The following is a 25,897-nucleotide window of genomic DNA, read 5'->3' as shown; positions in this document are numbered from 1 at the left end:
CTCCCACTTCTCTTTCTATTCTGGTTAGTGACAGTTTGCGCTGTTCTGTGAAGGGAGTAGTACACAGCGTTGTACGAGATCTTCAGTTTCTTGCCATTTCTCGCATGGAATAGCCTTCATTTCTCAGAACAAGAATAGACTGACGAGTTTCAGAAGAAAGTTCTTAGTTTCTGGACATTTTGAGCCTGTAATCGAACCCACAAATTCTGATCCTCCAGATACTCAACTAGTCTAAAGAAGGCCAGTTTTTTTGCTTCCTTAATCAGCACAACGGTTTTCAGCTGTGCTAACATAATTGCAAAATGGTTTTCTAATGATCAATTAGCCTTTTAAAATTATAAACTTGGATTAGCTAACACAAGGTGCCATTGGAACACAGGGTGATGGTTGCTGATAATGGGCCTCAGTACACCTATGTAGATATTCCAAAAAATAATCTGCCGTTTCCAGCTACAATAGTTATTTACAACATTAACAATGTCTGATCAATCCTCCGAAAATATCATAATAGGTCACAAGTGTCAAGCCCAGCAAAAATTATGCATCAAGGAGATTTGGATTTGAAGAAAAGTCTGTTTTTACCACAAAGACAAGCCTTAAATTGGCAGGCCTCAATGGAATTGAGTCACTATATACTGTAAGCTTTGTCAAAAGTCCCAGTGCCTTGTCTGTCCATGTTCACAACCAGCACCTGATATATTGGCTGTACATGTCACAGAGGCAGGCAGGCAAGCAGATAGAGAGAGACAGGCAGGTAGGCACTAGAAAGGCGGGTAGGCAGGAACGTAGGCAGGCAAACACGCAACCACACAAACACACATACACCTAGCCAGTGCGTCAATTCACACGGACAGCTCGTCCCTAGCCAACTAGGGCCTCTGACCGTCCGTTTGATGTACAATAGGGAGCAGCCATGAATACCTGTCATCTCTCAGCCTCTCGGTGCCGACCGTTGACACAGGATGACAAACCGCCTTCTAACTCGGGTCGAAATAGACCCACCCAACCTTCTCTCTATACCTCACATCTATCAGACGTATAGCTCTGGGAATTATTTGTGTGATAGATATACCTGTTTTTTTCTCAGATAATAAATGGTTGAAGTCAATCATCAAGGTTAAGGATTTCATATGCAGGTAACAGTAGAAGGGAGTTAGTTACAAGGGGGTATAGGGCTCCCTTAGATTTCACTTTGACCGTAGCTTGTGCATGTCGTGATAGTCTTAGAAGCAGTCCCTCTCTGCCAGGAAACAGAAAGCGAACAGGTATTTCGGCCAGAAGTTCTGTCATTTCACCCCCCCCCATATTTTGCGCCATCTGCTTGTGGAGAATGAAAGCATTTACTCTAGCAATGCCCACAAAGTGGTAAATAAAAGTCTTATACCTCTTCCTGGTCTTGTGGAGGACACGGTAGTAGCCTATCAGAGCATCAGATGGGTCGACACCCCCCATGCTGGCATTGTAGTCCTTCACAGAAACGGGGACATTGTTCCTTTTTCACCCTCCTTGAGACATGAATTGAATGCCTTATGCTGTGTGGTGAGCATGAATAACTCCCTAGTGTCTTTCCATTTCACAAATTGCAGCTTGTTAGTCCTGATCCAACATATGGTGCCTCTTTCTGCTGTCTTCGTCATGTCGTTTACCTTGCTATTGGGGAAACCAATTCTGTTAGGACGAATGGTGCCATAAGCCCCTATTTTCTTTTTCAAACGGTATTTGAAAAGTGGATGTAGAACAATCAGACTGGATGATTGACATAGCAGGTGGGGGTGAGGATCTTGACTGGCGGGGGCGCTTGCTGGGGAGGGGTGGCTCTCAAACATCATCATCTGCATCCTCCACTCTGTGGTGAATAAAAATGTCATGAAAATAATTTACTTAGAGATCTAAAAGTGGATCCAATCCTTCTAGAAAGCAATCTTTGTCTGCTGAGTCAATCCTCCTTGTCCAAATCGCTCCCCTGATCCGAGTCCGACCAGTATTTTATTCAAAGTTTCTATGTCGGTGTACTTATTCATTGCTGCCTTCTTTTTAGCTTCCTGTTCGATATTCTTAGTTTTCACCCCCTTTAGAAGCCATCTTTAATGCTAAAACAATGACATTACAGTGATGAAATCTGTTCACAATGTAATGTAGTGTGCTAGGTGAGTCTCGTCTCTGAGCCAGGTAAAAATAGTTGCACATAAAAAAAAGTTATGAAACTTAAAAAGTTATAGGCCTTGCTTTGTCCAACGCAGGTCAACTGCATATCCAGGGAAAACTTCTTATTGGCTACAATACTGTCAAGCTGCCATAGTAGCCAATCCCCTGTGTAATGGATGCCTACGGTGCGTAAGCAGGCGACATCATACTTTTGATGCGCAAAGATATAGTCACTCCTTTAAAATTTTTCATAAATATTATCCTACCAACCACCATATGAAGAAGTTTAGGGAAAACATGAACTCACATTGTACCTTTTGTAATGACCACCCAAAAACTGTGTTGCATCTTTTCTGGCATTGTATTCATGTAAGGAAACCGTGGCAAGACATCAGTAGATTTAGAATTTATGAAGATTTTAGACTATTGTGGAAAGATGTACTGCTTGGATTCTTTACCTACGATAGAAAGAAGCTGAAACAATTTGTGTAATTAATTTCAATAGTCTTTAGGCCAAATTTCAATGTACATTTACAAACAACACCACATGTTCTTACCATACCAAAATAAATTGAACTAAATTAAGACAAATAAATACTCTACTAACAAAATAATTATAAGTCTATGTATGTCCCTTAAAACCTCTTAAGTCGACCCCCTACTTTTTCGAACATTCTGTTAAAAATCGCGCAACATTTCGGCGTCCTGCTACTCATGCCAGGAATATAGTATATGCATATGATTAGTATGTGTGGATAGAAAACACTCTGACGTTTCTAAAACTGGTTAAATCACGGCTGTGACTATAACAGAGCGTGTGTTTCATCGAAAAGCGCAAGAAAATCTGGTCACTGAAAACTGAAAAAAGTATCAATGCGCCACTTGCATGTATTGTTGAATGGAAACTAAATTAGATGGGGCCCAGATTGCAATTCCTACAGCTTCCACACGATGTCGCCAGTCTCGTCATTTCCGGTGCCTTTGTTTCTTGGTCAAACATACTAGAGAGATCACTTTCCATCCGGTCTCCGACAGGAAGGTTTGGAAGAGAGATTTTGGAAGACGATTTGAAATCGTGGAGCTATTGAATACACATTGCCCCGTGATCATTTTGATAGATTATTAACGTTTACTGATACCTAAAGTTGGATTACAAAAGTATTTTGAAGTGTTTTGTGAAAGTTTATCGTCAACTTTTTTAATTAAAAAAGAATGACGTAGCGTTTTCAAACTGTGTTTTTTTCTGAATCACACAGTTACCATAGATGGCTATTTTGGGTATATACGGACCGATTTAATCGAAAAAAAGACCCAATAGTGATGTTTATGGGACATATAGGAGTGCCAACAAAGAAGCTCGTCAAAGGTAATGAAAGTTTTATATTTTATTTCTGCTATTTGTGTAGCGCCGGCTACGCTAAATCTTTTGTTTACGTCGCATTCAGGTATTTCGGGGTGTTGCATGCTATCAGATAATAGCTTGTCATGCTTTCACCGAAAAGCATTTTAATAATCTGACATGTTGGCTAGATTCACAACGAGTGTAGCTTTAATTCACTACCCTGCATGTGTGTTTTAATGAACGTTTGAGTTTTAACGAGTGCTATTAGCATTTGGCGTAGCACATTTGCATTTGCTGATGGCTAGATGAGACGATTGCGTCTCGGGTCGACGTAAGAGGTTTTAAGGTCCTTGTGTAATGTGATATTGTACCCCCTAGCCCAATTGTCCTTTGTATATTATTTATATATACACACTTGTGTTCCCACTTGTACTTCCTGTATTGATTTGATTTTAATAATATATATATAAATAAAAGTCACTCCGTGGACATTCGATGTTGCCATTAAGTCATACATCATCAGATAACATTGGCAATAGGCTGGATTTCTTCCTACCAACGTAAAGATTAATTTCATACCCCGCATGTAGCTATAGCTCAAACACAGCCTTATCGAAGTTTACCTTGTAAGATGTTTGCTGTTCGGTGAAAACGTTGTGTAAAATAAATATTTTTACTCTCGGGGCTGGTGGTCCATAACGGTAGGTTACAGGCAGACAAATAAGACATCCTCATGGTCTGTGGGGTCCCGGCTTTCGGTGTGTATCGTTTTATTCCGTGTTTATTTCGCTTATGCTTCAAGACGCTAATCGGAATGTAGGTAGAAGCCCTCTTGAAATTTGGTCATCGGCTCGACCTGCCCTTATACATTCGTATGCCCATATATGGTAATAAATCACACCAGAGATTTTAAGGCACATATCAATAGCCAAGATACTCAGCTTTCCGCAGACACGCTTCTACTGATTCTATTACCTGACTGAATTGAATAAAACAATCTAATAGGGTCCCCAAATATGGGGAATTTACATTTAAGAGGTTAAATAAAGGTAAAAAAGAAAAACTAAAAAGTGATTCTGACTGTAAAAGGTGCTGCATGGTCAATCCGACTTCTGCATTGGCCGTGCAGCATTTCTGCTCATACGGCCTCTGCAGAAGTCTGGGCATTCATACTTTTTGCACTTTGCAGGGGCGAGCGCAGAGCTTTTGTGAAGGAAATTGTCAAAGAAGTGAGATTGTGTTTATACAGGACTTCCTGCCTACACCTACTGTCAACCAATCATGTCAATTGTGTCACACCCTCTATATGGAGCCTCCAACCACATACTCAAATGAACCATACATTGGCTTTAAGTCGCTCTGGATAAGAGTGTCTGTTAAATGACTAAAATGTAAATGTTAATGTCTACAGTATGCAATGATATAAGAGGTTTGTGGGGCTCAACTTGCGATTTTGAGCAAGAGAGAGACTCGATAATGAACTGCATCAATTGGATTTAACTTTGGATTTAATTTAATTTTGAAAATGCTACATGGATCTGAGACACTGCGTCAGCGTGACTCAGCGCATCTCTTCAGGAGAAGGAGTACACAAGTTTGAGTTAGCTGATGACTTAAATATGACACATACATTAATGATGTGTCCTATGCTGGTCAGAGTTCACAAATTGCGGGTGGGGGGTCAAATTGGGGAGAGGGAGCTGCGTAACGAATGTGCACAAATTAACAGTATTTCATTACAAATGAGTGGAAGCCAGGGTGGAGGCAGGAGAGTTTGCAACACGGGGGGAGAGGGAAGCGACGGTGGGTGTGTGCACTGTAAAACTTTCCCCTGTAAATTACAGCATTATACTTGCAGCAGATATGCCAGCTAAATGAATTAATTAATAAATGAAATTCATTGAGGGAAGACAGGGTTTGTATTTTACAGTATTTTACTGTAACTGCCTGAGATTGGTGCAAGCATGTTGGCTGCTAGGTAATGTGTTTTCATATTACAGAATATCAAATATATACACACAGTATGTAAAATATGTATGAATAACTTGCACTTCTAGAGGCCTTAACAAAGGCTTCCAAACTTGCAGTGACTACAGAGCAAAACAGACCAAGGACATAGAAAATACTCAACCGGTGAAGGTTTGCAGCTTGCTGCCATTTCCAATCTGTCCCCTATACACATTTAGTTGTTAGTGCACTACTTACTACCACGTATTAGTTCAATTGTACAGCACTCTCACTCATGGGTGTAACAAATGTAGCCTCTTTACAAGGCATGCTTCGAAATATGTTAATGACGAAGAAACAACAATACCATTCATCCACTAGTGGTCAAAAGGTTTTTCGTGATCCAAAAATAAGGTCCACTGTAAACCCCAAGGCATTTTTAACTCAAATACTTCTAGTAAGTAGTACTCAAAGTCAATGAAATTACTACTTAAATGGTTTATGTGTAACTGACTCAAAACTAAATGAAAATTCACACAACTACATTTTTTAAAAGATATGATAACAAAGGAACTTTTTTCCCAGCATGCTTTAATGCAGGAAGATATTTTTGGAATTGTTTTTAATATTTGTGTTTTGTCATGCACATTGAGTGATTGATTGATTCAATGTTACGCTACATAAAGATAAATAATAGTTTTCTAAATGAATCCAATCATTGAACTTTTGCAATCCTTACTGAAATGGTTGTTCCAGTTTAAATGGCTTAGGGAGCTTCCTCCCACTGTTCTTAGCCCTGGCAGTCATTATGAATACAAATTGCAATTTTAGCTGTCGGATAACCTTAACACTGGGTAGATTCCAATAGAAATGAAACATCAATGACACATCTACCCAGCATAATGTGATTTAGAGTTAGTGTTGCAAAATTCTGGTAAATTTTCCAGAAATCCTTGGAAGATTATGGTTTGAGGATTTTTGCAACCCTACTTGCAGGCCTGACATGACCTGTAAACTATGACTTTTTCAGGCCACTGTATAAGGCCTTATGATATATGTAATTAATTAAATTTGCCAAAGAACTCTGGGTCAAAGGTCACAGGAATGAAAACAAACAAAATTCAGCAACAATGTCTCTGTCACTAACAAATAAAGTGATTTATTCATTATTATTATTTTATTTAAAATTGATTTAAGTAGGCAAGTCAGTTAAGAACAAATTCTTATTTACAATGACGTCCGACCTGGGCCAAACCCTCCCCTGGACGATGCTGAGCCAATTGTGCGCTGGCCTATGGGTGGTAACTCTACAATTAATTCGAAAAGGCAAGGCACACTGGGAAATTATTGGAGGTGTGACTTAGTGGGGGCGTTAAATTGACGTTTACCTTTTTAAAAAATGCATTTGTATTACTCATATGAAAGTAGTATTGCTAACTTCAGCTATTTAAGTTTCTTAATTTAATGTTTATAGGTAATTGGTTTCCAAAAATGTTTGAGTAGCCAGAACTTCTCCAGTTTTACAGTGTAGGGTACTGTATTCTGTGGGGTGGAATTACAGTACCATTTAAATACACAACTTCTTTAAGGTAATTTACTGTTCAATCAAAGTTTCATTGGACGCCTAAAATCACCCAGAGTGCATTGCGATTTATGGCAATTTACTGGAAATAATTAAAACAGTACATTGCTGTTAGTTGTATAATACTGTAAAAACAACAATATTTTTTTAACATTGCCGCATAGAAAAAAACCCATTGCGCCTGTATTATGGGTCATATCTTTTGAACTGTTTGGGCTAGAAACAAGCTGTTTTCTCTGTAGTAATGGTGCAAACATAATGGTTACGAATATGTGTGTTTATTCACTATGGCACTGAGAGGCTGTGGTACAGCAAAGCCTAATCATTACAACAATTATTATTTTTCAGCATTTTACCCATAATGCAGTGCAATCCAGAGCATCAATTCTGTAAAACACATTTAAGGTATTTTAATGTAATTTTAGTGTTTTTACTGTTGAAATTACATAAAGTCTTACAGTGTGTACGTGAGTGAAGCGAGGGAGGGAGGCTATTTTTCTCCCCAAAATGCCTGCCGTGAAGACTCCATCCACCTCCATCCACCAGTCATTAGGTTTAAGAGGGAACATTAATTCAAACTAATTGCGAGCGATGAACAGGTAAACAAACCACTGTGTTGTTGGGGAGAAGTAGGAGGGAGCGGAGAAGCGTTTTAAGTACGCTTGCTTAGTTGTACGTGGATGGGGTTGGATTCATTAATATGAGCGTTCTGCTGTCTGCTGCCAGCTAGTGTAGCTAATTCTGGGATGGAACTGTGGAACTGTCGGGATCCAAACTGATTTGGGAGCCAAGTCATGGCTTGTGGTGTGGTTAGTGAGTGAGTGAGAAAAGGTTCACACTGGGTTGAGGCTACACATTGGTGGTTGATGGAATTAGAATGACTACAATTTACATACCTATTCAAGTTAACATTCTGTTCATTCTAATTCCACAATGTGCTTTCAAACATAGTGATAATGAATATACATTCTGTAAATAAAACTCACTGTAGTGGTTTTGACTCTGCCTCCTGGTTGTGTACAAGTCCATCCAGATTTATTGATTAACAGGTCACAGCCCTCGTCTTCCAAACATGGGACCATCTCACACCACTGTTTCGTCCGGACGATACTAGCTGCGGAGTGAGGGAGGGAGGGAGGGAGAGAGGATGATAGAAAGGGAGAAATAGAGAGACATGGTTAACCTCATTCGGAAGGGTCAAAACACAGTCTCAGTGTTTAAAACAATAAGCAGGTATTGATATTATTTTCAGATGCTATTTTGGTTCTTTAAACTCAATTGATTGAGGCACTACAAATAGTATCCTTCTGGATATATGGCAAGATCATATTAACTATTAAATAACCCTCAACTGGCCTTCAGAGAGAGAAAGTGTTAGGGAGAGGGAAAGAGGGAGATAGACATCTATAGAGGGAGATATTTATTTTCCATCTGTAAATGAGATTGTGAAGCAATGGGAGACAAACAAAACACAGAGGGTGAATTGTTACACTGAAATATATTGCCATAATCTGTCATGACACCTATGATATTCAGATCTAGTAGTAAACCATATGCAAGAAAGATACATATGTTTTGATCCATACACAGCAATGTGGCCAGTGTTATCTAGTTTTGATTTTTCAGTTGAATAATTCTCGTGTTGATTCAAATGTTAAATGAACACGCAGTGGTATAAAAGAAACCCAGCATTGGTGTTAATAACCTGCTAATAACCAGTGTTGAGTGTGAGAGTGTGATTGTGTCAGTTTTACTCTGTGGAGAGTAAAATATTCCCATTGTTGGATTCTAGCTTGAAATACACTTATTCATGTTGCCATACTAGAACTTATTGATTACTTTACATGCATAATTAATGTATATATTGGGGTCAATGGAGGGTAATAAATCAATTAGATGTATTATTTTGACTGAATCTCAGACTAAAATTATAGTGTAGAAATGTTATGCTCTTAGTGTAAACTTTATTTAACTAGGCAAGTCAGTTAAGAACAAATGATTTACAAGGACAACCTACTCCTTCCTCCCCCGTCAGGGAATTGAACCCCGGTCCCTGCGCACAACACGGATATTCTTAAGCTCTTTAACTAGCCCAGTACTGTGTAGCCTACTCCCGACCGTCACGTTGTACAGTGCCATATATTTCCGTTCCATCCTAATGGAAACACAGAGGGTTTTTCGTTTTTCTTGGAATATAGACACCATAATATTAATCAAATTAATCCCAAACTCTGAAAGTAATTGGAAAGGTAAATACAAATGATTTGTGACACTGGTTACAACAAAGAATGTAAACAAGATGTAAACAAGATGCCGTGTTTTTATTTACAGTAGTGATGGACAGCTGGTGACATTTTGAAAACAGGTTTTCAAAAACTTGTAGCCCGATTAGCAGGACAATAGACTCTTTATAGCCTGGCTACTGTAGGTGTGAACATCCCGTGTGAACATCCCCCTACCTGCAATGTATTCGATGCATAAGTACTCTGAAGTGTTACACTTAAAACAGCAGTACACTATTTCTTCATGAACATCTTTATACTTTCTTTAATAAAATAACTAGAACAAATAATTCAAAATGCAGATGGTTATTTAAACTACATTTTAGTTGCACTTCCACCCAGCTCCATGACCACGGGTAAAAAAAAACTTGCTGAGATGATCAGTGTATTTGTTGCATTGTAGCATCGTCAATTTCTCTAGCCAAAACGTCATGATGGCCTCAAAAGTTTGGACACACCTACTCATTCCAGGGTTTTCTTTATTTTTACTATTTTCTACATTGTAGAATACATCGCAACTATGAAATAACACATACGGAATCAGTTAAGAACACATTCTTATATACAAAGACAGCCTACTCCTTCCTCCCCATCAGGGAAGCTAAATGTTTTCCGTTCCATCCTAATGGAAACCCAGAGGGTTTTTACTTTTTCTTGGAATAGAAAACCATAATAATAATCAAATGAATTAAGAAACATTTCTTAAAATCATTCCCATATACAATGTTCTTACAATTTTTTTAAAAATTCTCTAGTACAGCCACTATTGAAGGCTATCAAATGCTTCTCAAAGATGCCCTCTGGTGGTCAACGTAGCACTAACTAGCACCGGTGCTAGTTAGTGCTACTTTGGTACCGGTGGTTGGCACTTAAATAACGTGCTATAGAATTCTGCGGCACCAGCAAGCTGTGCTGCAGTATGCTGCAACTTTTAAAGGACAAACCACTGTATGTTCCATGTTTATATCCCTGTTAGTGAGCATTTCTCCTTTGCCAAGATAATCCATCCAAATGAAAAGTGTTGCATATCAGGAAGATGATTAAATAGCATGATCATTACACAGGCGCACCTTGTGCTGGGGACAAAAAGGGGGGTGCTTAGGAGTATTTTTTTCTGTAATAAAGCCCTTTTGTGGGGCCCACCAATGGTGCCCACCCATTGCAGCACCTGGGCCAAGTCATGTAATTTCCTAATATGAACTGTGACTCAGTAAAGAAAATGAAATTGTTACATGTTGCGTTTATATTTTTGTTCAGTACACAATTAAAAGATTACCCTATTCCTCTATGGCAAAGATATGTCTCCCCTTTCATCAGTGTCTGGTGTTAGCTAGTTGCTTGCTAGCTAGGTTATCAGCCAGCATGGAACAAAAGGAGGGAGGGTGGTTCAAAACTCTGACGCAGTTGTCAAGTGAACACATCTGTCAGTGCTGCTGTGAAGAGCATCACAAGTGACATGCCAAATGGGGGATATAAACACTGCTCAAAAAAATAAAGGAAACACTTAAACAACACAATGTAACTCCAAGTCAATCACACTTCTGTGTCTGTCAGCGTAGGGTCCAGAGCATGGAGGCGCTACCAGGAGACAGGCCAGTACATCAAGAGACGTGGAGGAGGCCGTAGGAGGGCAACAACCCAGCAGCAGGACCGCTACCTCCGCCTTTGTGCAAGGAGGAGCAGGAGGAGCACTGCCAGAGCCCTGCAAAATGACCTCCAGCAGGCCACAAATGTGCATGTGTCTGTTCAAACGGTCAGAAACAGACTCCATGAGGGTGGTCCACAGGTGGGGGTTGTGCTTACAGCCCAACACCGTGCAGGACGTTTGGCATTTGCCAGAGAACACCAATATTGGCAAATTCACCACTGGCGCCCTGTGCTCTTCACAGATGAAAGCAGGTTCACACTGAGCACATGTGACAGACGTGACAGAGACTGGAGATGCCCTGGAGAACGTTCTGCTGCCTGCAACATCCTCCAGCATGACCGGTTTGGCGGTGGGTCAGTCATGGTGTGGGGTGGCATTTCTTTGGGGGGCCGCACAGCCCTCCATGTGCTCGCCAGAGGTAGCCTGACTGCCATTAGGTACCGAGATGAGATCCTCAGACCCCTTGTGAGACCATATGCTGGTGCGGTTGGCCCTGGGTTCCTCCTAATGCAAGACAATGCTAGACCTCATGTGGCTGGAGTGTGTCAGCAGTTCCTGCAAGAGGAAGGCATTGATGCTATGGACTGGCCCGCCCGTTCCCCAGACCTGAATCCAATTGAGCACATCTGGGACATCATGTCTCGCTCCATCCACCAACGCCACCTTGCACCACAGACTGTCCAGGAGTTGGCGGATGCTTTAGTCCAGGTCTGGGAGGAGATCCCTCAGGAGACCATCCGCCACCTCATCAGGAGCATGCCCAGGCGTTGTAGGGAGTCATACAGGCACGTGGAGGCCAACACACACTACTGAGCCTCATTTTGACTTCTTTTAAGGACATTACATCAAAGTTGGATCAGCCTGTAGTGTAGTTTTCCACTTTAATTTTGAGTGTGACTCCAAATCCAGACCTCTATGGTTTGATAAATTTGATTTCCATTGATAATTTTTGTGTGATTTTGTTGTCAGCACATTCAACTATGTAAAGAAAAAAAGTATTTAATAAGAATATTTCATTCATTCAGATCTAGGATTCGTTATTTTAGTGTTCTCTTTATTTTTTTGAGCAGTGTGTATATATATGTATATATATATTTATATATATATATATATATTAGAGAGAAAATTGATGCAATTTCAATGTGCTTATCACCAAATTTGCTTGAGATGCTTTTACTGCAACACTGCTCACTGCATCCAAGTTGCTTGACATAGGCTTTTCAAAAAGCTGTCAGTCAAGGCGAGCTCATGAATATAAGCTCCCTGCCCACTCAGAATGTATTTAGTCATGAGAGAAAAAGTACTTTTCAGAATAACTGTTCAGTGTTGCTTTAAGTTAACACGGGAGAATTTGCTGTGTGCCTATAATTTACTGAGGTCACCTTGAATATATATTAGAATCGAGCATAGATCATAGAAGCAGTTCCCTCCTACTCATGAGACTAGATTAAACAAATGTACTCTAAAAAAATATGTTATGTGAAGCTTTATAATGATGAATGTCATTCTAAGATTAAACGTTGCAAAACACTGATGATTCTCATTGCCACATTCTGCATTCGATGTAATTCTTTTTTTACTTCTGAAATGTTCCTTTGTAATAAGCTAATTGTATAAACACAAAGAACACTTGAACACAGCTCAACAATCAACTCAGGAGTGTCGTAACATAACACGCCTTCAGACAAAAGGCCTAATCAGTCCTAACGTTGGATCTAATAGAGAAATGTAGAGCAACAGTAATCAAGGCTCAATGGGATCTGCTTTAGGCCTGTTTTCACATTGCGTCGTGTCACTTTCGCTCCCTGTGCTGTGGTTGTTCACACAATGACCACACAAGAGCAATCAATTATGCCACAGGACAGGCTTCTCTTGCTTCACATTCACATCCATGCACACTCGCTCGCATGCACAAGAATACACACACATGCACACACACACACACACTCACACGCACATTCACATTCAAATCAAATTGTAGTTGTCACATGCCCCCAAATACAAAAGTTGTAGACCTTACAGTGAAATGCTTACTTACAAGCCCAACTTTTTAGGGATAGCCCTCTTTTTTTCAATTTTCGCCTAAAATTACATACCAAACTTAACTGGAGTCAGGCCCTGAAGGAAGGATATGCATGTTCTTGCTACCATTTGAAAGGAAACACTTTGAAGTTTGTGGAAATGTGAATTGAATGTAGGAGAATAACACAATAGATCTGGTAGAAGAAAATACAAAGAAAAAAAACAACCGATATTTCTACTACCGTTGTACTACCGTCTACTACCGTGGTTGTAATTCCGATGGTGTCCACAGATGGCAGCAGTGTGTGTGCAAAGTTTCAGACGGATAACTTGAAGTATGAGCGAACTACATGACATTTAGTGTGAAGTCACCCAGGTACATTTGGGCAAATCGTGAGGGAGACATTTGCATTCATATTAAAATCTGTATACTTGGACTTTGATTGAGCTTTTCCAGTATTAGCAGCCATTATATAAGCTCAACATTTGCATAACTTCATAACTCTGAATATTCTTATAATTCTTGTCCAAAAGTAAAAGGCATGCAGTCGCACAAGGTTAGTAGCTACATTTTATGACAGATACAGGGTTTCCAGACATTCCCGTAAAGCCCAGCTAATTGGCTATCTAGCTAGCTTTGTTTGGCCCCGATTGGTGCTTATTTGACAAAGTCAGAGTCGTTCAAGTGAAGACCGCGCTCGCGTCATCAGCGTGCCATGAAGGCGTTGCTCTCAGATATAGGATATACTACACCCCTAATGATAAAGTGAAGTCTGGTTACGTTCTAGGATCTCTGAGGAATACATATGAACATGATTTGACTGGTTGAAACAACGTTTAGGGTTAGATTGTCACAGATTCCTTACTTTGCAAATAGAATGTGTGGAAATGCAAAATCGATTGTGCATGCTATATGGGCCTTTTTAAGATATGAAAAAGGATTTTATCTAACAAAACAACACTTCATGTTATCTCTGGGACCCTTCGGATGATAAATCAGAGCAAGATTTCAGAATGTAAGTACACATTTCACCTTCAGAGGTGAATTTATCAAACCTATTGTGGTGAAAAAAGTGTTTTGTTGTTAGGAGCTCTCCTCAAACAATAGCATGGCATTTTTTCACAGTAATAGCTACTGTAAATTGGACAGTGCAGTTATATTAACAAGAATATAAGCTTTCTGCCCATATAAGACACTATGTACCAACATATGTACCAACATTTGTTGTTTCTCTAAAATCTGTGATCGTGACACAAGGCACTGCATGATATACAACTGTCCCACTGACGGGACGCCTATCCCTACCTACATGTACATATTACCTCAATTACCTCGACTAACCGGTGCCCCCGCACATTGACTCTGTACCGATACCCCCTGTATATAGCCTCGCTATTGCTATTTTACTGCTGCTCTTTAATTATTTATTACTGTTATATTTTCCTTATCTATGTTTTACTTATCACTTTTTTTCTTAAAACTGCAATATTAGTAACACTAATTAGAGTGACTATGCATATATAATAAACAGAGAGTAGCAGAAGCGTAAAGGGGGGGAGCCTTATGACTTTGGGGTAGAAGCAGTTAATTAATAAGAAGTATTTTGGACCTAGACTTCGCACTCCGGTATGGCTTGCCGTGCAGTCTATGACTAGGGTGGCTGGAGTCTTTGACAATTTTTAGGGCCTTCCTCTGACACTGCCTGGTATAGAGATCCTGGATGCTTGGCCCCAGTGATGTACTGGGCTGTACTCACTACCCTCTACATTTAGGGCCCCTGCCAGCCACTAGCAGTCATAGACAGATCAATCAATCCCATACAAAATGCTGAGGTGCAGTTCTTGGTGGATACGTTTCAGGAGAAAAAGTCATCGAGCTCAGCCCTTGGAAGAAAGGAAAAAAATAGAAAGTGTCCATTCACTGCAGGTGAAACGGAAACATGTTGGGAGTCTTTCTGAAGGACTCGCCAAGACAGACAACACTCAATTGATAAAGACATATTGTGGAGTCTGGTTAATGTGGTTTGCCTCCCAGATGTCAACCTATTCCCTATACATTGCACTACTTTTGATCAGAGCATTATGGAAAAGGGTGCCATTTGTGACATGGACATGGTAATATTGTAGGTCCTTCTCGGTTGTTTGGAAGGCTCACAATGATTGTGATAGCCTGTAAGCCCCAATGAATAAGCCAATCTAGGATACAACGAGATGAAGGGGCCCTGCTCCGCTAACATTCGACCATGGGATTAAATTACAAGGCACAACTCTACACATGGTTTATCTCATTTAGTACACCACTAACACACCACCTGCAAGCACGCACGCACACAGGCACAACACACACCACACACCACTAGCAGCTCAATGAGCCATCTAACACCATTTGAATCAGATTCACCCTCCATCTGTAACACCCTCCACATGTCTTGATGCCATTCATTCTACTCTCTATCTCCTGGCATTCCTGTTACACTATCTTTCCTTCTTTCTGTCTATAAAATCAAGTCTAATTTTATTGGTCACATACACATGGTTAGCAGATGTTAATGCGAGTGTAGAGAAATGCTTGTTCTTCTAGTTCCGACAGTGCAGTAATATCTAACAAGTAATCTAACAATTCCCCAACAACTACCTAATACACATAAATCTAATGTGGTGAATGAGAATATGTGCATATCGTATATGGATGAGCGATGGCCGAGCGACATAGGCAACGTGCAATAGATGGTATAAAATACAGTACATACATTTGATATGAGTAATGTAACATATGTAAACATGATTAAAGTGGCATTATTTAACGTGGCATTGTTTAAAGTGACTAGTGATCCATTTATTAAAGTGTCCACTGATTGGGTCTCAATGTAGGCAGCAGCCTCTCTGAGTTAGTGATTGTTGTTTAACAGTCTGATGGCCTCGAAGCTGTTTTTCTGTCTCTCGGTCCCAGCTTTGATGCACCTGTATTGACCTCGCCTTCTGTATGATAGTGGTGAGAACAGGCAGTGGCTCAGGTGGTTGTTGTCCTTAATGATCTTTTTGGCCTTCCTGTGACATCGGGTGCTGTAGGTGTCATAGGATGGCAGGTAGTTTGCCGTAGCAGACGGATACAGTCCAACAGGATGCTCTTGATTGTGCATCTTTAAAAGTTGGTCAAGATTTTGGTGTGACAAGCCAAATTTCTTCAGCCACCTGAGGTTGAAGAGGCGCTGTTGCACCTTCTTCACCACACTGTCTGTGTGGGTGGACCATTTCAGTTTATCTGTGATGTGTACGCCCAGGAACTTAAAACTTACTGCCTTCTCCACTGCTTTCCCTTCGATGTGGACTACCAGCAGTATTGGCCTATACAGTATACCATGTAACCAGGGCAAGCTGTGTTATGAAATAAAAACACTCCTCCCTTCCCAGCCCAGTCCAGTAGATGTCATTTGATTGAGGGAAGGTATCTGTGGGTGAGTTCATGTGGCGGTGATAAACGGAGGAATAACATCATTACACCCACGGTGGGACACTATCTCAGTGAAATGGTACATCACACTCATGTCAACAAGCCAAATAGGTCTGAGGTGATAAATCCTGGCTAACAGAGAGAAGAGGTGATGCTCTGGCTGGCAGGAAGGAGAGAGGTAGGACATGGAAATGCTCATCTACCAAATCCTGGGATAGGATGGGGATGGATACAGCAGGAGTCTCTGTACTGATGCTAGATCTGCTCACATGATTATAGCTCGGAACCATCTTTTATAGCTGATAGGGCCAGAATCAGCAGTTAAAGTCTACATCTGGAGTGCTGCTGATGGTGTACCACCAAAAGTAATGTTTCAAGATGTCATGGCTCTCTCTGTCTTTCTGTTATCTGTGTCTTTCTACATCATACACACACACTGACTTAATACACACATCTCTTAGTTGTCCCCTTTTCTGAATCCATGCCCAAGCCTCCAACCACTCCTCACCATCATCCTCACCCTCAGTCACCCTCAGTCCCCAGTCCTGACCTTCTGCCTACCAGCTGCTCTCCCACATTAGCATTGTCAGCAGGCCCCTGCTCAGCAATGACAGCTCAAAGACCATTTTAAGTAAATGTAGTGTGTCTAAATTTCACAGTCATTTACAAACACGTTGGGCCCTATTGCCAGTCCCCACTCCTTTCCTATGGGCTAAATGCCTAAACGGCTAAACTTGTGTGTGTGACAACTTAGGATCTTATTATTATTGATATCAAGGATATGAAATACTGTATGGTGATACCATGTGTGCAAATAAGGGAATACTGTCAAATGCAGGCTATTGCATACAGTTTGATCGTCAGATCTACTCACAAGATCATGATTTTCATCCTCGACCATGAGATGTAAGGGTTCTGGCGTAGAAGCCAAGGGAGGCCGAGGATGAAAATCACAGACTGGGTACCCGAAAGCCGGTGGTCCTGCTTCCCTGTCCTTTGTGGTTCCACGTCGGTTGAGAGTCCCGTTGTTTCCCTTCAGCCCAACATCCCGGAGGTATACGGAGGTATATTTCCAAAACCCGCGGCATCTGTCTCCCTCCTCATCACCCCTGGGACTGCACCATTGACCTGCTTGCAGGCTCTGCGCCCCCACGCAGACGCATCTAACCTCTGTTGGTGGCTGAAACGCAGGCCATGGAGGAGTACATCCATGAGGCGCTCCAACAAGTTTTCATTCGCATGTCCACTTCACTTGCGTCAGCAGGTGTCTTCCACTTCTCTTACGCCCATGTATTGATTACAGAGGACTCAATAAAATCACCACCAAGTACCGTTACCCACTCCCATTGGTGCCGACAGCCATCGAAAAGCTCCATGGTTCTTTACCAAATTGGACCTGCGGAGTGCATACAATCTCATCCGCTTCCAGGAGGAGGATGAATGGAAGACAGCTTATAGCACGATGTCTGGTTACTACGAATACTTGGAGATGCCATGTGGCTTAGCCAATGCTTCGTCAACGAGGTGTTCCGGGACATGCTCGGACGCCAGGTGGTCATATATCGACGACATCCTGGTCTACTCGGCTACCTTGGTCTACACATCACTCACGTCCGAGTAGTCCTGGCTAACCACCTGTTTGTCAAGGCTGAGAAGTGCCAGTTTCATCAGGAGGCTGTTTCCTTCCTTGGCTACCAAATCAGCCCGCAAGGAGTGAAGATGGACATCAAGAAGGTAGATTGTCGTGGAAATTTCCTCTATTTACCTAATCATGGGAGCAAACCACACACACACGTCAGAGTTAGTTATAAAAGTCCATCTTTAATTATATGAGCTCTTATCACAATCCTGTGACTCTCAGATAAATTCAGTGTCTCCCCAGTGAATTCTCTGAGAGTCCCCTTACAATGCAACTGAGTTCCTTTTAATAGCAAAGATACACATAGTCAGACAGCATAGACATAATTCATCGTTCAGCTTTGTCTCCTTTCCCAAACCTCAGAACCATAAACCAAATCCTCCATATCAACAGGCATATATCAAATTGTCATTTATATACAACCCACTCTAAACACAACCTCCTGGACAAACTCACGGAGAGGAGAGTGACCCTACAGGTCAACAAAGAGGGAGCATAGAATGATTCCACCCTCCTTTCCCCCCCATGAGAAAAGTAGGGAGTAAAAGATATGTTTACACATGATGACACTTTGACCTCTCCCCTCTCATATGGCCCATGCAACTTAGTCCTGACATAGAACAGATAACTGCCAATGGCCACCACTATAGTACAACAAAATACATTCTTATGAGAAGTAACTTACACACATTTGATGAATATTAAACATCTTACAAATTTTACCAACAAATTCTGATAATTCCACAACAAGATCAGGTCAAGTCAGGTCATGGCCAGTCCCAACCACCATAAAGGGGTTACAATGGTTTTTGGGGTTTGTCAACTTCTACCTCCGTTTCATCATGAACTTCAGCTCCATCGCCGCTCCACCCATTCGCCATCCTTATCGACCATCGGAACCTGGAGTACATACGGACAGAGAGGAGGCTGATTCTGCACCAAGCAAGGTGGGCCTTGTTCTTTATAAGATTTGACTTCACGCCGAGCTATCACCCAGTTTCAAAGAACACCAAAGCCGATGTCTTGTCCCGTCTTTACGATTCGGTAGAAGTTCCTGTCCAGGATGCACCCATAATCTCTTCCTCTCGAGTGGTCTGGGACGTAGGGCAGGCGGAGTGGCTCTAGATAGGGAGCCCACACCCACTACCTGCCCTCCTGAGAGCATCTACGTTCCCACTGGGATAAGGGATTGGCTGCTGACCTGGGCGCACACAGCTGTCGTCACTGAACATCCAGGTATTTCTCACACTACCCAATCTATCTCCGAGAAGTATTGTTGGCCTACCTTGGCGCAGGATGTTTGTCACTACGTCAACTCCTGCTCCATATGTGGTCAGACCAAATCCCCCCGGCACGCTCCAGCCAGGAAACCCTTTCCCCTTCTCCTACCTCAGCGTCCCTGGTCTCATCTATCCATTGACTTTGTCACTGATCTCCCCTCCTCTGACGGTTTTTTGGTGGTTGTGAATAGATTTTTCTAAATCCTGTCATTTCATCCCTCTCTCTGGTCTCCTTACTGCTCTCCTAATGCACTATTCCAGCAGGTTTTCCTGACATAGTGACCTTCCGGAGGACATTGTCTCCGTTGAGTGGTTCAGGCGCGCAAAGAATTGTTGCGCAAGGCTCACGTGAGACTCCAGCGCGCCGTCCACTGTCAGAAGGAGTAGGCAGATCGCCACTGCAGTGAGACTCCCGTGTTCTATCCTGGGGATCGTGTCTGGCTCTCTACCAGGAACCTCCCACTCCGCCTGCCCTGCAAGAAGCTGAGAGCCGGTTTGTGGGGCTGTTCAATGTTCTCTGTAGGGTCAACAAGGTGACATATAGGTTACAGCTTCCCAGTGACTACTGTATCTCCCCTTCTTTTCATGTCTCTCTTCTCAGGCCGGTGGTTCCTGGTCCCCTGGCTGATGCTGTCCCCTACGACACACCTCAGCCCCCCTTGGATGTCGAGGGAGCTCCCACCTATGTCGTCAGATCCCTACTGGACTCCCAACGTCGTGGGGTCAGCTCCAGTACCTGTTGGACTGGGAGGGGTACGACCCAGAGGAGCGGTGTTGGTTCCAGTGGAGGACATTCTGGATCCCAACATCTTCCGTGATTTCCATCTTCACCCCTGCTCCTCTTCCTTGGGACCATCACCCTCTGGTTGGCGTCGTCCTGCGGCTGGAGCCTACCACCTGCACCTGCTTCTCGACTCCCAGCATCTACGTTACAATGATGTAAATGTACTATAGATGCTAGTGGTTCAATATCCAAAGGTTTCATTTCAAGCCTTTGGAATATTTGTACAATGTCGCATACCACTGTGTTTTTGTAGCTGCCATATTTGTGCATAATTGGCTTTTTTTTACATGCCAATGTTCTTGGTGTCTGCCAGTGCCCACGGCATATGCCTGTGTGTGTGTGTGTGTGTGTGTGTGTGTGTGTGTGTTGTCTGAGCCATCAGGCACACTGGGGGAAGTATGTGGAGCGGGATGGGAGGTATCGTTCACTTGCAGATGTGCTCTGACATTTCCTCCATTCAAACACACACGCACAAACATAGCCTGAAGAAGCAGTAAGCCAGAGGAGGAAATGTCAACCTGAACAGGAGTCTTCGCCGATGGAGATAATTTAATAATAACTCAGGTCTGCTGGGACCTCCGTCAGTACATCTGCACCAGACAGACACCAAGGCCCCGTCGGCTGCTCCTTCCCAAACATTGAAACATTTTGCTATTCTGTTTTTTTTATTTTCTATATCAAGCCATTATGTGTAATGCGTTGTACATACTTTACATGATCAGAAGAAAATATAATAATATATACAGTACCAGTCAAAAGTTTGGACACTCAAGGGTTTTTGATTTGTTTAACACAATTTGGTTACTACATGATTCCATATGTGTTATTTCATAGTTGTGATGTCTTCACTATTATTCTACAATGTAGAAAATAGTAAAAATATAGAAAAACCCTGGACTGAGTAGGTGTGTCCAAACTTTTGACTGGTAGTATAAATATATAGAATGTAAGTTATTGGTAGTCCTCTGAGTTTCCCCTGGTCAGGTTCATATGTAGCCATGTACTGTTGAGAGATTGCTGTATAATATGGCCCGGGAAAAGGTCCGGGAAAACTACTGGACCTAGTCATTAGCTATCCTTGAATTATAATTCCTATGAGAGGACACACAGGCAGAAACAACAAGATAGCATACCAGTACACGTAGAAATAATGAAAAGCACACAGAACACGTAGTGCTACATGATGTTCCTGTTCACACTCAGACTCCCAGATGTGTCAGCTCGATGTTTAACTTGTTAATGAAGAACGTATAAAGCTGGGCTAAACCAATGCCCCCTCAGGACACAACACATAACACTTAATCCCCCATCTCTCTCTCTTGCTCTCTCTCTCTCTCTCTTCTACTTCTCTGTGGGTGCCTCTCTCTGTCTTTCTATCTCTTTCTGTCGCTCCCTCCTTCCCTCCCTTTCTACCCCCTCCCTCTCTCTGTCTCTCTCTCCTCTCTCGTGTGAATCAGGCAATTTAGCCTCTATTGACCTCTCCATACCAAACAAATCCACTATAAATTATGCATAACCTTTTGCTTGGCAGATTTCCCACATAACCCGTGTTTATTCCCTATTCTCACCACATAATACACAAAGACCGCTGAACACTAAACATTGTATTTCTTCAAAGATATGAGATTTCTAACCTTCACATCCTCTCTCACAATATTCAACCGTGTACCATGAAAGGGACAGTGATGTTTGCTTTGTACGGTATGACATATAAAATAAAATTGTATTAGTCACATACACATGGTTAGCAGATGTTATTGCGATTGTAGGGAAATGCTTATGCTTCTAGATCCGGCAGTGCAGCAGTATCTAACAGGTAATATCTAACAATTCCACAACAAAACCTAATATCTAACAAATTCCACAACAAAACCAAATACACACAATATAGTAAAGGAATGGGATAAGAACATATAAGTATAAAATATATGGATGAGCAGTGACAGAGCAGCTAAGATGCAATAGATAGTAAAGAATAGATAGTGAAGGATACAGTCTACATTATGTACTGTACATATGAGATGAGTAATGCGAGATATGTAAACATTCTTAAAGTGGCATTATTAAAGTGACTAGTGTTCCATTTATTAACGTGAACAATGATATCAAGTCTGTAGGTAGGCAGCTACCTCTGTGTTAGTGGAGGGTGTTTAACAATCTGATGGCCTTGCGATAGAAGCTGTTTTTCAATCGCTCTGTCCCAGCTTTGATGCAACTGTACTGACCTCGCCTTCTGGATGGTGTAACGGCGTTCTTCGTTTGTTGAAAGAGAGTCGGACCGAAATGCAGCGTGGTGGTTACTCATGTTCTTTAATGAAGAAAAAAGGTGACGATACATGAAATAACTTAATAAATACAAAAACAACAAACGGAACGTGAAACCTAATACAGCCTATCTGGTGAACACTACACAGAGACAGGAACAATCACCCACGAAAGACAAAGCGAAACTCAGGCTACCTAAATACGGTTCCCAATCAGAGGCAACGAGAATCACCTGACTGCTGATTGAGAACCGCCTCAGGCAGCCAAGCCTATACAACACCCCTAATCAGCCGCGATCCCAAATACTACAAACCCCAATACGAAATACAACACGTAAACCCATGTCACACCCTGGCCTGACCAAAATATATAACGAAAACACAAAAACCTAAGACCAAGGCGTGACAGATGGAAGCGGGGTGAACAGGCAGTGGCTCGGGTGGTAATTATCCTTGATGATCTTTTTTGCCTTCCTGTGACATCGGGTGTTGCAGGTGTCCTGGAGGGCAGGTAGTTTGCACCCGGTGATGAACTGTGCAGACTGCACCACCACCTTGCGGTTGTGGACGGTGAAGTTTCCGTACCAGGCGGTGATACAGCCCGACAGGATGCTCTCGATTGGCACCTGTAAAAGTTAGTGAGGGTTTTTGGTGACAAGCCATATTATTTCAGCCTCCTGAGGTTGAAGAGGTAGTGGTACACCTTCTTCACAAACCTGTCTGTGTGTGTGGACCATTTCAGTTTGTCGGTGATATGAACACAGAGGAACTTAAAACGTTCCACCTTCTCCACTGCTGTCCTGTCAATGTGGATAGGGGGGTGCTCCCTTTGCTGTTTCCTCAAGTCCACGATCATCTCTTTTGTTTTTCTGACATTGAGGTTATTTTCCTGACACCACACTCCAAGGGCCCTCACGTCCTCCCTGTAGGCTGTCTTGTCGTTGTTGGTAATGCCTACCACTGTTGTGTTGTCTGCAAACTTGATGATTGTGTTGGAGGCGTGCATGGCCACGCAGTCGTGGGTGAATAGGGAGTACAGGAGGGAGCTGAGAACGTACCCTTGTGGGGCCCCAGTGTTAAGGATCAGTAGAGTGGAGATGTTGTTTCCTACCTTCACCACCTATGGGCGGTCCGTCAGGAAGTCCAGGACCCAGTTGCACAGGACAGGGTCGAGACCCAGGGTTTCAAGCTTAATGATGAGTTTGGAAGGTACTATGGTGTTGAATGCTGAGCTGTAGTCAATGAACAGCATTCTTACATAGGTATTCCTCTTGTCAAGATGGGATAGGGCAGTGTGCAGTGTGATGGTGATTACATTGTCTGTGGACCTATTGGGGCTGTAAGCAAATTGAAGTGGGTCTAGGGTGACCGGTAGGATAGAGGTGATATGATCCTTGACTAGTTTCTCAAAGCACTAGTGATGGGGGGAAAAATTACTACAGCTACATATCGCAATATTGTTTGTGGAAGATATTCTATAGAGTAATATATACTCTGAACAAAAATCTAAATGAAACATGAAACAATTTCAAAGATTTTACTGAGTTACAGTTCATATAAGGAAATTAGTGAATTGAAATGAATAAATTAATCCCTAGTCTCTGGATTTCACATGACTGGGAATACAGAGTGCATCTGCTGGTCACAGATACCTTAAAAAAGGTAGTGGTGTGGATCAGAAAACCAGCCAGTATCTGGTGTGACCTCCATTTGATCCAGCGTGACACATCTTCTTTGCATAGAGTTGATCAGGCTGTTCATTGTGGCTTAAACTAACGGATTTTGATGGGGATTTTTATATTACTTAGATTGGGGGTCGACTCTAGGGGGTTAAGGTTAAGTTTAAGGTTAGGGTTAAATTTAGGCATTAACTCCTAAATCTTAAGGTTAGGTATTTACTCTGAATGGTTAATGGTAAGGGTTAAGGTTTGGAGTAGGCTTAAAACAAAATTGACTTTCTATCTCTGGTTTTAAACATGCAAACTTTGGCACCTGCTTGTGCCCAGCCACCATCCCTGCCGACAACAATGTATCAAAACCGAAACCTACTTGAAGGTAACAGTGCTCAGTGTTGCCCCTAGTGGCCAGTTTCCACATAATCTCCTGACCTCCTTAGACATGGATGGATATCAAATACTGACTTGTATCATGGGCGACCTGGCTGCAAAATACAGGCAAATAACTGATATTAAGTTACTTTGAAATTCAAAGTAACTGCTTAACAGTGCAGCTCTTTATTGTCACAAATGCTCTTACAAAGATTACAGCACTGACAGAGTTAGAAGATTTGCTCAACCTTTGACAAGATAACCATCAAACACTTAAACTGGTACAACACTTCCACTGACGGTTGGCAGAAATACACAAAATTCTGTAACTTGTTATTTACCATACTTTCACTGGGACCAGTAGCCTGTAGTGTATGGTAAAATTACAGATTTTTTTTAACAGTGTAGCATTTCATGACATAAAGGAAAACATTGTGGAGAGGGCAAAATCAGGATGGTTCTTCACTACCATTACAGAAGTAAAGAACCCTTCCTAATATGAAAAAAATGTGTTACACATATCACCCTCACCCCTGAGAAAGACCTCCTCAATAACCTTTTTTTTAGAGTGTGGGGTGCCTTTTTTCAGTGACTATTACCTTCTGAAATCTTCAGTTGCTACAAGAATGAAAACAAAATGAAAAATTTTTATGTTTGATATTCCACTCAAGTAGCTTCATCATTGGATTTTAGCAAGACGGTTACTTCTCTAGATCAGAAGATACGCTATTCCTGATGAAGTTTGATATCCAAAATTTCAATTTCTAAAATCTCTCCAATCTGTTACTGAACATTTTCTGTTCTTAATCAAATTCCATCATATTCCAGTCTGTGCTAGCAAAACAGTCCTGTAGCTTAGCATCTGCTTCATCTGACAACTTTCTAATTGACCGTGTCACTGGTGCTTCCTTTGGTTTTTGCTTGTTAGAAGGAATCAGGAGGATAAAATTATGGTCAGATTTGCCAAATGGAGGGGGAGGGAGAGCTTGTATGTGTCTCTATGTGTGGAGTAAAGGTGGTCTCGAGTTTTTTTCCCCTCTGGTTGCACATTAATTAGGTGAAACTGCTCCTGTACAGTTGGCTGTAATTCCAGGCAGCACTGCGTATTACAAAAGTATCAACGGTTAAACGGTTAAACGTTCCATGTTCCTCCTCCGCTCTGAATTCCTAGGGTCTCTATTAACTGTGAGTGATTCCCCGGCTTCAGCTGTAACCGAGAGCCGCTGACGGTCCTGTCAGAGTCAGAGAGGATGATAGAAACGAAGAGGAGGTACTGGTTTCCCGGGTCCCCAGCAGTCTTGACCCAGTTAAGACGGGTTCTGTGACTGATGGCCGACGCAGAGATCAGCACAGCCTCGATTGAGACAATGAATGAGGAGGGAAGCAGTGTGTGTGTGTGTGTGTGTGTGTGTGTGTGTGTGTGTGTATATGTGTGAGGGGATGTGGTACCGGAGCACCAAGTC

At 41.9% G+C, this 25,897-nt stretch overlaps 1 protein-coding gene across 2 annotated transcripts in view; it reads right to left on the bottom strand.

Moving 5' to 3' along the window:
• LOC109896409 (chemokine-like protein TAFA-5) overlaps nucleotides 1–25,897 on the bottom strand; it is a 162,536-nt gene that overhangs the window by 12,340 nt on the left and 124,299 nt on the right. For both annotated transcript variants that reach the window (XM_031832032.1, XM_020490664.2), the window contains exon 3: nucleotides 8,003–8,130. In XM_031832032.1, the coding sequence (XP_031687892.1) occupies nucleotides 8,003–8,130 (128 nt within the window). The remainder of the gene's footprint in view (nucleotides 1–8,002; nucleotides 8,131–25,897) is intronic.

This window comes from Oncorhynchus kisutch, linkage group LG9 (genome assembly GCF_002021735.2).
Source record: "Oncorhynchus kisutch isolate 150728-3 linkage group LG9, Okis_V2, whole genome shotgun sequence".
Lineage (NCBI taxonomy): Eukaryota > Metazoa > Chordata > Actinopteri > Salmoniformes > Salmonidae > Oncorhynchus > Oncorhynchus kisutch.
The sequence above is the reverse complement of the archived record's forward strand: the minus strand, read 5'-3'. Positions and strand labels throughout refer to the sequence as shown.